Source organism: Acanthaster planci, linkage group LG05 (genome assembly GCF_054643075.1).
Source record: "Acanthaster planci isolate LZ-2023a linkage group LG05, COTS_SCS, whole genome shotgun sequence".
NCBI lineage: Eukaryota > Metazoa > Echinodermata > Asteroidea > Valvatida > Acanthasteridae > Acanthaster > Acanthaster planci.
Window position 1 is genome coordinate 22848267 of NC_141781.1, and position 14240 is coordinate 22862506.

At 42.5% G+C, this 14240-nt stretch overlaps 3 protein-coding genes across 4 annotated transcripts in view; 2 read left to right on the top strand and 1 right to left on the bottom strand.

Moving 5' to 3' along the window:
* Window positions 1–998: 998 nt before the first annotated feature.
* Window positions 999–5604, top strand: LOC147799260 (uncharacterized). Its single transcript, XM_087137310.1, has one exon. The coding sequence runs from the start codon at window positions 1338–1340 to the stop codon at window positions 3516–3518; it is 2181 nt and encodes a 726-aa protein (XP_086993436.1). The 5' UTR covers window positions 999–1337; the 3' UTR covers window positions 3519–5604.
* A 119-nt stretch (window positions 5605–5723) lies between these two features.
* Window positions 5724–7665, bottom strand: LOC147799261 (uncharacterized). Of its 2 annotated transcripts, none has more exons than XM_087137312.1 (2): window positions 7475–7665; window positions 5724–7057 (listed from the first exon to the last, which is right to left on the bottom strand). In XM_087137312.1, exon 2 carries the CDS (start codon window positions 6912–6914, stop codon window positions 5724–5726), a length of 1191 nt encoding a protein of 396 aa, XP_086993438.1. In that variant the 5' UTR covers window positions 6915–7057; window positions 7475–7665. The 2 variants fall into 2 exon arrangements, with proteins under 2 accessions (XP_086993438.1, XP_086993437.1); XM_087137311.1 differs by lacking the exon at window positions 7475–7665 and adding an exon at window positions 7153–7468.
* Window positions 7666–9773: 2108 nt separating this feature from the next.
* The window catches only part of LOC110990364 (uncharacterized), a 43975-nt gene continuing 39508 nt past the window's right edge, over window positions 9774–14240 (top strand). The window contains exon 1 of the transcript XR_015425238.1: window positions 9774–9822. The gene's annotated coding sequence lies outside the window, so the exon portion shown is untranslated. The remainder of the gene's footprint in view (window positions 9823–14240) is intronic.

The following is a 14240-nucleotide window of genomic DNA, read 5'->3' on the forward strand; positions in this document are numbered from 1 at the left end:
AGACGTCGATCAGAAAGGTATGGTGCTCTATTTTATGTGAAAGCAAAATAAAGCCTGAGGTCACCTCATTTCCTATGGACGTAAAACTTAGCGGGTCATTTCCTGCCATTGTTTCTTATGTAAAGGTGATCTTTCTCACACATAAGAATTGGAGTCAAGCCAATAAATGCTACCATAAGTTTGGAATCTTTGATGCGATTTGCCGAAAAACTCTCAGAAAACGTTGGGAAGATGGTACTGGAATTAAAATGCCCGATTTGCTGGTCAAGTACAAATCTCTCCCATAGAGTGGTTTCATTTATACTGGTGTTTCGTACGTACACCTAGGCCGATGTTGGTCATTATTTATTGCACTTTGCCATTTTTATCGGCGGCGTTTTGCAATCGATATGATATTCAAGCACATTTGTCATTGTCCGCCTCAACGGATGACACATCAACACAAGACATAAGCCGTGGTTTTGTAAATTGTTACTAATCGGAACAATGTTATGCGTCACAAAAATGCGAATTCCATGATCGAGTCTGGGTGTCCGATTGATTTGTGCAAATTGTGATTTATTTATCCCAAGAAATTTGATGTCAAAATTGACTTTCCACTATATGTCCATGTACGACATTATTCGAGGCTCGATTTTTGAATACAACATATTCTTATTTTTTTTATAAGGAGAGGACAGGAGCTAAAGGGTCCACGTGATTTGCAAATAGATTGCACTTTCAAGCGTTAACAGTTGATGTATATTTGTGAAACTTCTTGCGATTTTCTAATTTCAATGTTATTTATTTGTGCGTTTCATGCAGGTTGTGCGTGTTTACTTTCCTGTAAAACTTTTCGGAGCTAGACAGCAATGTTTCGTGACGCACACCGAATACATTCAGCAAAAAAACTCCTTATCAAACTTCGAACACGCACCTTGGCGGAGAATCCCTTTTTGTTCCATCATCAAATGATCCGAAATCACGTGTTCTGACCCCATTCAGTATTCTCTGCATCTCAAAAGTGCCATATCATTGAATTTTTACCCACACAAAAACACCCACAATAAGGATGCGTCTGTACAAGTGTAAGTACAGGAAAGTGAATGCGTAATACCAGAGGTCTTCATCCGGTGGGATTCTGTCCCAGGAAAACCACTGGTAGACTACCGGATACTACTCCCAGATATCAATCGGTACAAGTTTACATGATCATTAGTAGATTTACGGTGGCTGTGTTATATCGCATCTTGATATCCGCACGTCTGTGAATTGAGTATCACACTGAATGAAAGGTATTGCTTTGATGGGCAGTGACAAATGAAAACAAGCGTTTTATCGTAGAAAGTCCAGCAATCATGTTTGCATCAGTACATTCCAGCTACTTAAAAGTTTTGATGTTAGCCATCTTATTCATTGAGACTGCAGCAATAATGATAATTCGTGGACCGCAAGATCAATCTGTGCATGTTGGTGGGACTGTCATCCTCAGATGCACAGTGAATAACAAGGGGAGCTTTATAGTTTACTGGTTTTTCGACCGAGTTAACCGGTACCTCTCATCCGATGTCACGTTCTTTGAGGAGTCCGCAGATTCCAGACTGAGTATCGTGGGGGATCAGACTCGTGGCGAGTTCAACCTGAGGATTTCTAGGGTGCAACTGACTGATGCCGGAATTTACCGATGCGGCTATGTCCCTTTGGGATCTAACATGTTGACCTCAAGATGGGCACGACTGACTGTGCTGCAACCACCCGATGAAGGCTTTCCACGTTGTGAGGTATCTCCAAGAACCGGAATGATTCAACTGGGCCAGCGGGCCACCCTAACCTGTACCTCCCAGGGAGGAGTGCCGCCAGCCTCGCTCGTTTGGCTACAGAATGGCTTCGAGATCACCGCTGCTGTACAACACAGAAACGTTATTGAAAGGACTTTTGAATCGTCTTTGAACGGGGTTCGGTTCACCTGTCGAGCCACTAGCCCAGCTTTTATTGGAGAACGCACCTGTTCTCTTACCCCCCTCAGTATAAATCCAACAGTGCGTGTGGAGCCACCTCTGCTTGATGTAAGACCTGGTGAGACAGCAGTGTATGTGTGTTTAGATAGAAGTGTGTCCCCGATTGTTGAGATCTCCTGGACGTTTGGTGGCATCTTCGTCCCCCCGTTTGAAGGACCGAGCCGGTTTGAGCTCTCCATGGATCGAAGAACTTTGTCAATTCGCAATGTCCAGTTAACTGACAATCACACCTCGGTGCAGTGCACAGTGGCGACAGCGCAGGCACTGTCAGCCACTGCGGGAGCATTATTAACAGTTCGACTTCGTCCAACCGTGGAGGGTCCAACTGATGTCATCACCACCTTGACACCCACCACGATATTTGCCAACACCACATTAACCCCTGACGTTAACCAGACTGAACCACTCCCAACGTTACAGGCTGACGGCGGTTTGAGTACTGGCGCCATCACAGGTATTATCATTGGCAGTATTGTCATAGCCCAGCTCCTGATCATTATTTTAGTGTTCGTATCTCACAAACTTTGTTCAGGATCTTCACGTCGTGTGAGAAACAAACCCAGGCGCGGGGATTCCATGGTACCGTCTCTAGCGGGTTGGCAGGGCCAACAGGTAGTCCAAACTTCCTACGAAGGCCTAGACGCATCCGGTAGGTCCGCCAGCGCCATACGATACCTGAGTCTCCATCCTCTAAGAGCCCCGCCCACCAACTTTTCCACCACTGATGTTGGTGTTTATGAAGCTGCAAGTGATCCTAATACCAATACGATAGTCTACGAGTCAGGCTTAATACAGTCACCTTCACAATCCAGTGCCACCCGTGACTCCATGGATATTGACCATGATGTATACCGACCGGCACTGCGGCCCACTGCAGTCAGTCCTGTCGTTTACGAACAACCTAGAAACAGTACCAATCTAACTTACCCAGCCCCCCAAGAGGATGACTATTACGATCCATTGGAAGACACAGAACAACTTGCATCAGCCAACAAACAAATTCGCTCACAAGTCTCTAAAGATGGCGACTATTACCAACCACCCGACGTCACAGAACAACTTGCATCAGGTAATGAACAAATCTGCTCGAAAGTCTCTAGTAAAGATGGCGACTATTACCAACCACCTGACGTCACAGAACAACTAGCATCAGCTAATAAACAAATCTGCTGGCAAGTCTCTAAAGATGGCGATTACTACGAACCACCAGAAGTCACAGAACAAATTGCTGCGTCTTGGAAACAAGACCAGAACTTTAAGCTGCAGCCAAACACAAACCAGAGTCCACTATCAGGTGATGAGAGCGAAGTTTTATACGAACTGCCGTTAGCCAACTCCACTGGAGTAGAGAAAGAACAAGCCAACATCACTGACGATGAAGTGTACTACGAACCTCCACTGGAGGAATACCATTCCTCAAGTCCAGTAATGACACACATGGCCGATGCACATTTATACGACGTTGCACCAGACGATGACGTGTACGAGACTCCCGATGTACCAGATGTGAAGAGACTATAAATACATGTATGTAGATTTTCGAAATATCGTCCTAAACAGAAACCTTGTTGCTTATTGCCTTACCAAAATTACAACTTAATCGAGTTATCAGGAGGTGGTCTTGTGTGTAAGTATTGACCAGGGCCACACAGGGTAGCTTGGGAACATTTTCAGAAAGTGAATAGGTATAAGAATTTTAGTGATTGTGAATTCGACCAGACAAAGTGATGGTGTAAGACATATTGCATCACCTAGTCAAGACACAACGACAACGGCTTGAGGCGACGACTGACGTGACCATATGAAATATGATGGCCGCAGTTTAACCGTCGCCCCGGGCCTCATCAAGGCGAATCAATGATTAACTTCTCATAAGATTTCTTGAAGACAACGTTTTTTAAAAAAATATTTCTTTGGTAAAATGGAACGGACAACACAATGGGAGTCACGTGGCTCCAGACTAAACTGTGAAAAACACCAATGGAGACGGAACGACGTGTCATATATTTGGGTATCCTATTGAAGGGGCTACGCAATGTGTCATAAATAGGACACCATACATAATTGTTTCAAATCCCTGTACGATTTTTGTCCTGCACAAGACCGGCAAGAACGTTCATTTTGATTTTTTGCTCTCATTTACGTAAAAAAAGCTAAGATTTCAAAATGTGAATTCTCTTTAAAATAAGCTGCAACGACAATAGGATGGGCTTTATTTTAAGCTTCATATAGAATAACAGTAGTTTAATTTCCTGCATTTTTCCTTTCATAGTTTAATGAACAAATGATCTGTCTGTTGTTTTATTCTTCCAAAGAGAATATTTATGTATTGCTAAATACCATGTGAACATATCTCATTAAGCAAGTTCAAGGCTCAGCTTATTTCATTTTTGTTATTATAATTTTTTGTGGTATAATTTTCTTAAGAGGAACTGAAATTTGATACCATAATCAGGGGCACATCAACAAGTGGGTTATATTTCTTACTCACAGCGTACATTAAATCATGATTGTCAATGGTTTCAAGGGGCGGCTGGTCGGACTTGTTACATATTTTCTTTAAAATAAGGATACAGCAATTTTCATATGGTGGCACAGTTACACAAGTTCAGTTGATGCGTGCACTTTGAAGGTAATTCAATCCCTTGATTACGGAGATTGTTTTTGTGCAGTAGAATTTCGTAGGCCACGCCCAACCCTTATGAACTTTATGGGTTGCCAAATTCTGACGCTGTCCACAAAAATGAGGTGTTTAGAAGAAAGGTGACGCCACTGAAATCGACCAGAAGTCATTTTCAAAAATACCTTGAAAGCGACTTGCCAAAGGCTTGTGTACACAGAAATTTACTGTCAAATTTGTGCAACAAATGTAATTTGCCGAACAGAATTAAAACAATTACTGCGGTGATGCAACGCTCGTGGACAGGTGATACGCGCGCGTTACATGCCTCTTCGACCAATAGGGTGTCGTGATTTGCCAACTGCACGCGCGCGTCAAGTTGAAGAATGTACGTGTGAGTGCGATGCCAGCTTACGAGTGACGTCTTCTGGAATTAGTCTACAGGTACATGTATTTTACGAAATGGAAAATGAAGAAGACACTACTACTTTGCAAAAGCATTATACTGAGAGACTTTAGAGACGTTTGGGGCGGGAAACATTCTTGTCCTCTTCTGTTGCTAACAGCATTTTGAAGATGCACACATCAGCTTATACAATAATGTACATGAGACACACAACAGCAACACAAGGACAGGTATGTCTGTTTCCCCCAAAGGTCTTTGCATCTAGCGTCTGAAAGTCCCGCTTTACACTCAGAAATTTCAAAACAGGCTGGATTGATAATTATGTAGTAGTTTAATAGTTGTCAGTAACATAGAATTATATTATAAGTTGAAATGACTTAAATGTAAAAGCAGCAAAGTTGCGTCAATTTTCTTGAGTACGGTTATGCTTTTTTAAGTGTACTCGTCGCATAACCTGAAGCTTTATAAAAGTCCCAACACATGCCGGTTAAAAGTCCTGCAACTCATAAAACCAATCTTGAACCAGGCAGTGTTCCTTCCCAAGTTCCAATAAATTCGTTGGCTGTTTTATTGAGAAATGAGGACACAGTGAAGTATGTTTGAATCTATTTTTTCAACCCGTCGTTTTGACACAGTTTCCAGGAGTGTTTAAAACTTATTATAATACAATACAAATTTGGGTGGTGGAAAAACTTTGAAACTACTTCGAGGCTTCATCATTGCCAGTCTCAATGACTTTTACCGTAATGCTTCCTCTTCGACTCCTAAAAACCGATAAAATTTGGAGTATTCTTGAATACTCGACCGAGTTTGAGTCGATACTTGTATGGTCCGTGACGTTGGCGTTGCTACTGTCTCCGAAGTCAAGGTCGGCATACGTGTTGTAACTGCCTCTTTGCAAATTTTCGTATACCGGTTCGGTTGGTTGAACATTTTCATATATATCACAAGTCATCTCAAGCAGTCCAGGTCTTATATAGCAACTGTCCACATAATACAAATCATTAACAGAGTGGAACGAAGCGACTGTTGGTTGGGTGTGGTGGGTGTATTGTATCGCTAGGGACGAGCTGCATGCGGGCCGGTTCCATTCATTAGGGGAGGGATAACCCAGGGACACGCCTCCGCTTAGGTTTTCGTAGGTTCCATAGTCTGACGTCATAGACAATCTACTACCGAAGACTGCTTTATGCTCGTACCCCAACCTTGTTGGCAATGACGCACTGCACCCCTTTGTCCAATTGGGTCCCAAATCCTCATAAAAAGTGTTGTAAATTTCTCCAGTTGAGGCGTTTGTTTGTATCCTCTCCACGTCACCAGCTTCGGGGACGAAACACTCATCTTGGTTTTTCTTCGTGTTCTTCCGGATAGCATTTTTATCCGGTCTCTTTATGTGTCGCTTCTTTGCTGCGTAACCAAACAATTTTGCCACAATCATAAAGCATAGTAGGAGAAGAATAACCCCACCAAGCGAAACTCCCAGGGTAAGGCAATTACACGGAGAATCGTGAAACTGTGATTGCACTCCTAGCTTCCTTAGGGCAAAACTCCCTGGCAGAGTTGGTCTAGCAGTGGGCATGGACGCAATCTCGCGAGCCTTCACCACAATCTTTGCCGTTCCTTTCCCCTTTCTCCCAGTAGCAGTGCGAACTTCACACACGACATTGGTGTTATTATCTCGCCCCTGCACGTCCATGATATGAACGATGCGTCGCCGGGCATCGTCGAATTCATAGCGGGTCTCGTTGGCTATTTGAACGGCGGCTTCCCACGAGAATTCATGCACCGAATCTCTGTCCATCGGCTTAGTGTCACATACAAAACTAGCCGTGCCACCCAAATGTACTCTCCCCTTTACTGGGCTGACGCGAACCTCCAATGGACGTGGCATGATGGAAATTTGGATTTAGTTGAAATTTGAAATGAAACTGAGCAGTTATGAAGTTAACGTATACCTTTGATCAGATCAATTGTGATCGCTGTGGATGAATTTTCCAGCAACCCCCATCAGATGGTCGAACACTTGACGCAAATCTAGAAAACAAAAGGTTCGACATTACTAGCACAGGCACCAGCTTTACAAGAAACTTATTAATATAACAATTTCATAGTACTGAAGTAGGAAATACCTGCACAACAAAACAGCACGATCTAAGATGGATGATGTTCCATTCAGCAAGCCCGGCGACCAAAGGTACCCGACTTTATAGTCCCACACCAGTGTTACACAACGGCCACAATAATGTCAACGTTGTGTCGCTGTCGGTAGGTAGGAAATGGGATCTATATTTTTCCCACAAAGACAATGACACCCAGCTAACAAGGCAGCGCGAAGAGGGAACGTCTTAAGATGATGTTAAGAAACTTCCATACTGCAACTACCGAAACTAGGCTCAGATCATGCGTGGTTCGAAACTCGCTTGTGTACATGCTTGGCAACTAAATACTTACTAAACTGTTTTCGTTTCTTGCAGTAAGCTGTTGATTTGTCCAGGTGACTCAGCCAACGTGCTGCGTTACAACAGCAGTCTTCTGAGGAGACAAACATGCACTATGCTTCCTACATGTCAAACAGTCACCTGTTTACGTAGTACACGTCCCATGTGCGTGCGTATATGAACTGACTTGTCATTGTTCATCGTGACAGCTATACCCCCACCCTTCCTTGGCTGTCCCCCAGGTTTGAGTTCGGCCGTGGAAAGTAGATCATCCTCAAATTTGTCATCATCGTTGTACCATCTAGCTTCAGTTTGATCCATGCGATCAAAAAGACAGCAGAAAAGCATTTTAGAGATAAGACATGCGTGCGAGCAGATTAAAATGTGGTCGCCAATGGTAATGAAGTTACTTTCAAAATTCACACTTTTAAATTTGGAATAAACGACACTGTATTGATCACAGTGAAATTGTTAATGCCGTTGATTAATCTCGTAAGCATGCTACTTAAAAAAACTTGACTTTGCATAAATTATTGTTGGATCCTAACGAACAAAACGTTCTTTTAATCGTAATAATGTTTTTTTACTTGGCTACGTTAAAAAAGCCATTTGGCCAAAGTGACGTCAATGCTCATAGACACCACTCAATAAACCCATGTTTGGCATGCATTGATGTTGATATATGTGAGCTAAGGGTGTAGAAATAGATTACAGGCTGTTTACTTTTATTGGAAAAGATTTGATTTTTCCTTGATCAGTTGGGTAAGCAGTGAGAGAATGGTAAGGGGACGACGGATAACAAAATTACAAAACAAATGGTTACAGAACATGAGGTTTTGTGTTGGATAATAAGAAGAGATCAGTACATTCCCTATTCCTGAATCTACAACTTACGATAATTGCAGCCCACAAATTCTTGTCAACAGTTGTTGTGTACAATTTCCGGAGGTAGAAACCCGGATATCGCTGCAGCTGCTTACGGGCAAGAATCGCCGGGTTCACAATTCCCACTTCAGAACCTATCTGTTCCAAATATGGTGTCGCTACTGGGTTAATTAAAGTTCAGGGTAGGGCTTTATACTTTGAGTCCTATGTCGTTAAAAAACAAGTGTGTATGTAAGTTGTCTTCGTGAGTGCAAAATAAGAGACATTGCATTAGTTGGAGTAACACGAAAGAGCACACAAACCTGAGGCATATTGTTGATGGGGAAGGAACAAATGAATACGACGTAGGCGGAGCATTAGTCAGATCGTGGAGAAAGTTGTCAGTTAAACCCACTCGGAGTAGCATACTACAACTGGGGAACCATACCCGATTGGCGGACATGGCCCATTTCCTGCCCTGTAGGACCAGGATATGGACAATGATCAAGGTATTTCCAGTCGCTCTATAACTTGGCAAGGATGCATATTTGGCCATCTTTTGCTTGCTGTGTCATTGCACAGTTGTTTGTAATTGAGGTGTGTTGCGTATCACCTTGTTTTATACGATCATCCTAATAATCATTGTAAAAACACATGCATGACCTGCCCGCGTGACACATTATTTCGTTGAAGTAAAAAAGCACTAACTTGGCTTTGTCTCGATATCGTGAGCATGATGTTTATCCGAGGAAAGCCAACTGCTTCCTCGAATCCGAACGAAAAGCCAACATGTCGGAGTTATTTTCGTGGAAACTTTGTGAATTTTTAGAAAATAATCTTGGTCATTTTTTGATAGTTTTATTTGTAAAGCGAGCGTAATCCAATCCAAATTCTATCTTGGTAGAATTCTAAAACAGCTTCATATCTGCTTACGACTACAAACCGGGTGCTGAATAAACTAACAATAAAGGGTCAGTAATTTTATTGATTGCTAGCATTTCGTGAGCGCTGTTGAATATAGACGGTTTACAAAAGGTACTCAGTAATTTAAAAAAATAAAATAAGTCAATATTAGCTGTTAATGAGCAGGCGCCATCTTAACATTGAGCCCAGTGATTGACCATTATTTTGGGGTTATTTTGGGGCGGGGAATAAGGAAAATAAAACTGCCCTAGCAGTCATAATCTTAAATTTCCGTTGAAACACGCAGGGCCACTCTGTTTCTGAACGTAACCAGGTGGTGCTATTTCTCTCGGATTTTGAAAGCGAACCATCAATGCTTAGCGGTACGTTCGTTCGTCCTCCAACGCCCTGTTTGGGCGTTGGGCGACGAGCGAAAGCGATATGCGACAGCGCTGTGCAAAGATTATTGTTAAAATTCAGTAGAGGGCGCTGTTAATTATTCTAACTGGGGGCGCTATTACACATAGACATGTCTGTGAGTGTAGGCATGCATCGAAAGCAACATGTCGAAAGCAAAGCAGAAGTGTGAATGTGGTGAGTTTTCTTCTGAATCTGTTTTAACTTTTAGTTCACAAAGGCCTAAGGAGTTGAAAATGAGAGTTCTACATGAGCTCATTAATTAGTTACGACTGTTTTGTGCGTTAGCCTAAGCAATGGAGCACACGTCGAGTAGGCCCTAAACAACATGCAGACATGGCTAAAGATCGTATAGCTCCGCGAAGCGCAAGATAGCGAACTTCACAGTGAATACACGTAAATCGTTATAATTGCATAGGCGCCCTTTGAGCAAGCAATACGCCTGCGCAATGCACATTAATGCAAAGGCGCAGGCGCCGTGGCAGGCAGTGCACCTGGTGAGCCTGCGCCTAAGCATTACCCTAAACTGCGCAGGCGTATCGTTTGCTCAAATGGCGCCCATGGTAATTACACTCTTTCAAGTCTTTGGGTAGAGCTATCCATCTTGCGCCTTCGGCGCTATACGATCTTTGGACATGGCTTAGTACTACATTTAGCCCTACAAACATGACAAATAAGGCTGTAGTGGCTCTCTTTTACAATCTGTCTCTTATCTGTCGCCACCACAGCCCTACATGTACTTCAAGGCATGTCTTAAATGCCTAAAATCCAAACTGCAGGATTGTCACAAACTTTGAATCCAATATCTTCTGAAATGAGAATCACTCGACAATTCTACCTACACCGCCGTATTCCTCAGAGGTTGGACTTTCATACGACATGTACGAGCACCCTAAAGCTTTCCCAAACTCTATGTTTTTCGATGTATGGCGCCTTGAAAACCGGGTCTGTGATATTTCTATGCTGTCCATGGCTGAGATATATATGCAACCATACGTATGACGCCAAACCACGATGGTTGTGTTTGTATTGCGCATGCCCAATGTGTATTAGTCTCGCGTTGCAGAGGTTCATCGGTATATCTACAGTAAAAACACCGTTAACCTGTGTGAATTGCAGTAGTCAAACGGTTACAGCATAATGGTTTGTGATGTATGGGGTGTGGGTTCGAATCCCGGGTTAAAATTATGGGCAGGGAGGTTTTTTTTTAAGGAAAATAAAGCCAGAATGTTATAGGAGCCTGATTTCACACATGAAGTTGTTATGGTTGGTTGAGCATCTAGATGTCATGCATTGTGCATGATTGTGAACGGTGGTTTGGTTTCATACGTGCGATTGCATTTATAGCTCCCACGGGCGGTGCCATTTTAAAAAACGAAAGCAGCGCTTCTTGCGTCGGAATTCAATGCACCGGACAGGTGCCATAGATGCATAATTCATGTTGTCATAGTATTGCTTGGTAATAAGTTGCGCCTGAACTTTGCTAGTGTACAGTCCGCCCACAGCACATGTGTGGAGCATGATAGAGTAACATGCATATTAATGTTATTCAAATTTAATTTCACCAGTTCCTTGTTCGTCTGTCACGCAAGGTGTGACAGGGAACCAGTTTTGTATGGTACAACGTATACTAGAGCGCCTGTCGGGTGCCTTGAAATCCAATACAAGAAGCGCTGCTTTCCTTTTAAAATGGTGCCGCCCATGGTCAACATAGAAATATCGCAGACCCGGTTTTCAAGGCGCCATACATCGAAAAACATACTGTTGGGAAAGCTTTAGGGTGCTCGTAAGAAAGTCCAAACTCTGAGGAATACGGCGGTGTAGGTAGAATTGTCGAGTGATCCTCATTTCAGAAGATATTGGATTCAAAGTTTGTGACAATCCTGCAGTTTGGATTTCAGGCATTTAAGACATGCCTTGAAGTAGGGCTATGGTGGCGACAGATAAGAGACAGATTGTAAAAGAGAGCCACTACAGCCCTACTTGTGGGGCTAGGCCTACATACATGTACATGTACACACGATGCAGGCCCTATTTTGAAAATGGCGACACATATATCCATAAGCACTGAGGCAGGGTTTTTCCAAGCACCATACCTCGGAAAATATACTGTTTGGGAAAGCTTTAGGGTGCTTGTACATGTATGAAAGTCCCAACTCTGAAGAATACGACGGTGTAAGTCATTACGTAAATTGTCAAGTCATTCTCATTTCACGAGATACATGTAGACCTACATTTAGTTCTCTGAGCATGCTGAGTGGAGTGTTAGTATTCCTCTTTTTTGATTTTGGACGGGATTGTCATACTAATGCTCCACGCCCATACATAGAGTATGGTGAAAACGGTTCTCAATGGGGCTTCAGTGATTTCTCTGACTTTAAAACCTGTCAAAATCCGACCGTTTTGCTCGACACACACACAGCACTTAAACTTTTCACTGCCTCCTCCCATTCAAATACGGGCATGTAGAGTTTCTGGCCAATAACTCTGTGGGCAAACATGGTCCCCCAAGACGTACGCATGAGTGAGCTTTACATGATCTGGATACAAGACTTGTTGATCGTGACCTTTGTAGTCCCTGCCAAATGCAGGCCCCTGCTCGCTACATGTGCGTTCCATGGGCAGATTTGCTAAGTCTTTTTTGGTAATACCTGTGGACTGCTTTTGTGCAGACAGTTCACCATACATCCTGAGAAGGCTCCATGAAACAGTCGTTGGTAGGGACCACAGAGGTCGGATTTTGGCAGATTTTGAAGTCAGAAATATTATTGAAGCCCCAACCGTTTGACGTTGGTATTTACGGAAGCCAGTAGATGGTGATAGAGGTATTTTGGGTGAGTCTTTGGAATTTTTGAGAATCGTTTTCACCTTACTCTATGTACGGGTTAGTTAGCGTTAGTATGACGATCCCGTCCAAAATGGAAAAAGGGGAGTACTAACGCTCCACTCAGTAGAGCTTAGATAGGCCTATTCTCAAGGTTGGGATGATATTGCTGATTCTTGATTCTTCTCACTGATTGATCAATTGATGACTATTCCATCTCTCGCACTGAAAACTCAACGGAGCAAAATAGTGTAGCGGTCTACAGGAAAAAATCTGAATTATTGACTCAAACTCTTAACCTTCATGACCTTTAGGCCAAGCCTACATCAAATGTGCCTGAAATTTCTTTTTTTTATGCACTATAAACATTTCCCACACAGTATTGAAAAGGTTTAGTTATTTCTATTATGTTGCTGCCAAAAATGAGGAAAACATGCAAATCCCTGTACAAAGTGAATGGAGAGTTGCCCCTTTGCCCAGACTCAAGTGTGATAAATGGAACAACCTCCGACCTTGAGAATAGCCTAGGAGGCTAGGATTCAAAGTTTGTGACAATCTGTCAGTTTGGATTTCAGGCATTTAAGACATGCCTTGAAGTAGGGCTGTGGTGGCGACAGATAAGAGACAGATTGTAAAAGAGAGCCACTGCCACTGACAACAGCCCTACGTGTGGGGCTAGATTTTGCTCTCAGTAAACAATGCAAACACATGCGGTCGGTCGTGCTATTTACCGTTAACAAGCGTCAACACACATACATGTATGTACCATCAACAAAGCATCAACAACTTGAAAATATGCTCTTAAGGTTTCCGAGTGGTTTTATCATATTTTACAGACTGTAATGTGTTCCACCGTTTAAAAGAATCAGGTAATTTTCTTTCAGATTAATGTAGGAAGACGAAAATGAGAAGTTAGCGCTTGTCTATAGTAATTGAATATTAGCTCCATGACTCTGTTCTTGTTCTGGAAACCTGGAAAAGGGAAGGCCCAAATCATTGATGTCATTATCTATGCCTGTTGGCCATTTCACAGTTCATGGCGTTGGAACTGTCCTAACATGATCTGTTTTTAAATCCAGCCTGACAGGTAAATTGTTATGACATAAATTTCATTTCCTCAATCATATTTACTCATGATAGTTGTCACTTACATGTCTTGTAAAACGTGGAATCGTCTCATCAATTGGCAAAGCACCTACCTGCAGTGGTTTATTTTAGACCCTGCCATGGGCATGGCATGAGACCTACTATTTTTGGAGCAAATTAGGTGAAGAGTTTGTTCAGTGACATCGCTCGACACCCTGTGCTAAAATCCTACGAGAATGGTCTGAAAAAAGAGTTTCCCAAGTATGTGTAAATGTTTCAATATTTAACTACTAAATTTGGCTTCGGGGCTTGTTTTCACTTTCTGATGGCTGATAAACCACCGCAAGGGAAAACAAGTGATATCTGTGCATGGGACTCTTACCCAAAGCAGTTTTTACTCGCCAGTCTCTTCAAATCACTTTGTATTCCAAAGACAATAGATACTATATTTTATATGACTGTTGAGTATGAGAAAAAATTTGGAATCACACGTAAAGAGTGATCTATTGCCCTATTAATTATTTTGTTGATTTTCCCTGTAGTTTTTATGAACTATCCAAAAATATCACAATATGAATTGGAAATCTGGCAAAAATTCCTTCACATGGAATTTTCTGGGAACAAAATTTGTAAAGCGAGAAGCTTGCGCTCTACCTGAAGTCCAAAACAAAGCTCATCTTAAACA

What these genes read in the sequence shown, in the direction of transcription:
- LOC147799260 (XM_087137310.1), top strand. Translation starts at nt 1,338, where the DNA reads ATGTTTGCATCAGTACATTCCAGCTACTTAAAAGTTTTGATGTTAGCC.
- LOC147799261 (XM_087137312.1), bottom strand. Translation starts at nt 6,914, where the DNA reads ATGCCACGTCCATTGGAGGTTCGCGTCAGCCCAGTAAAGGGGAGAGTA.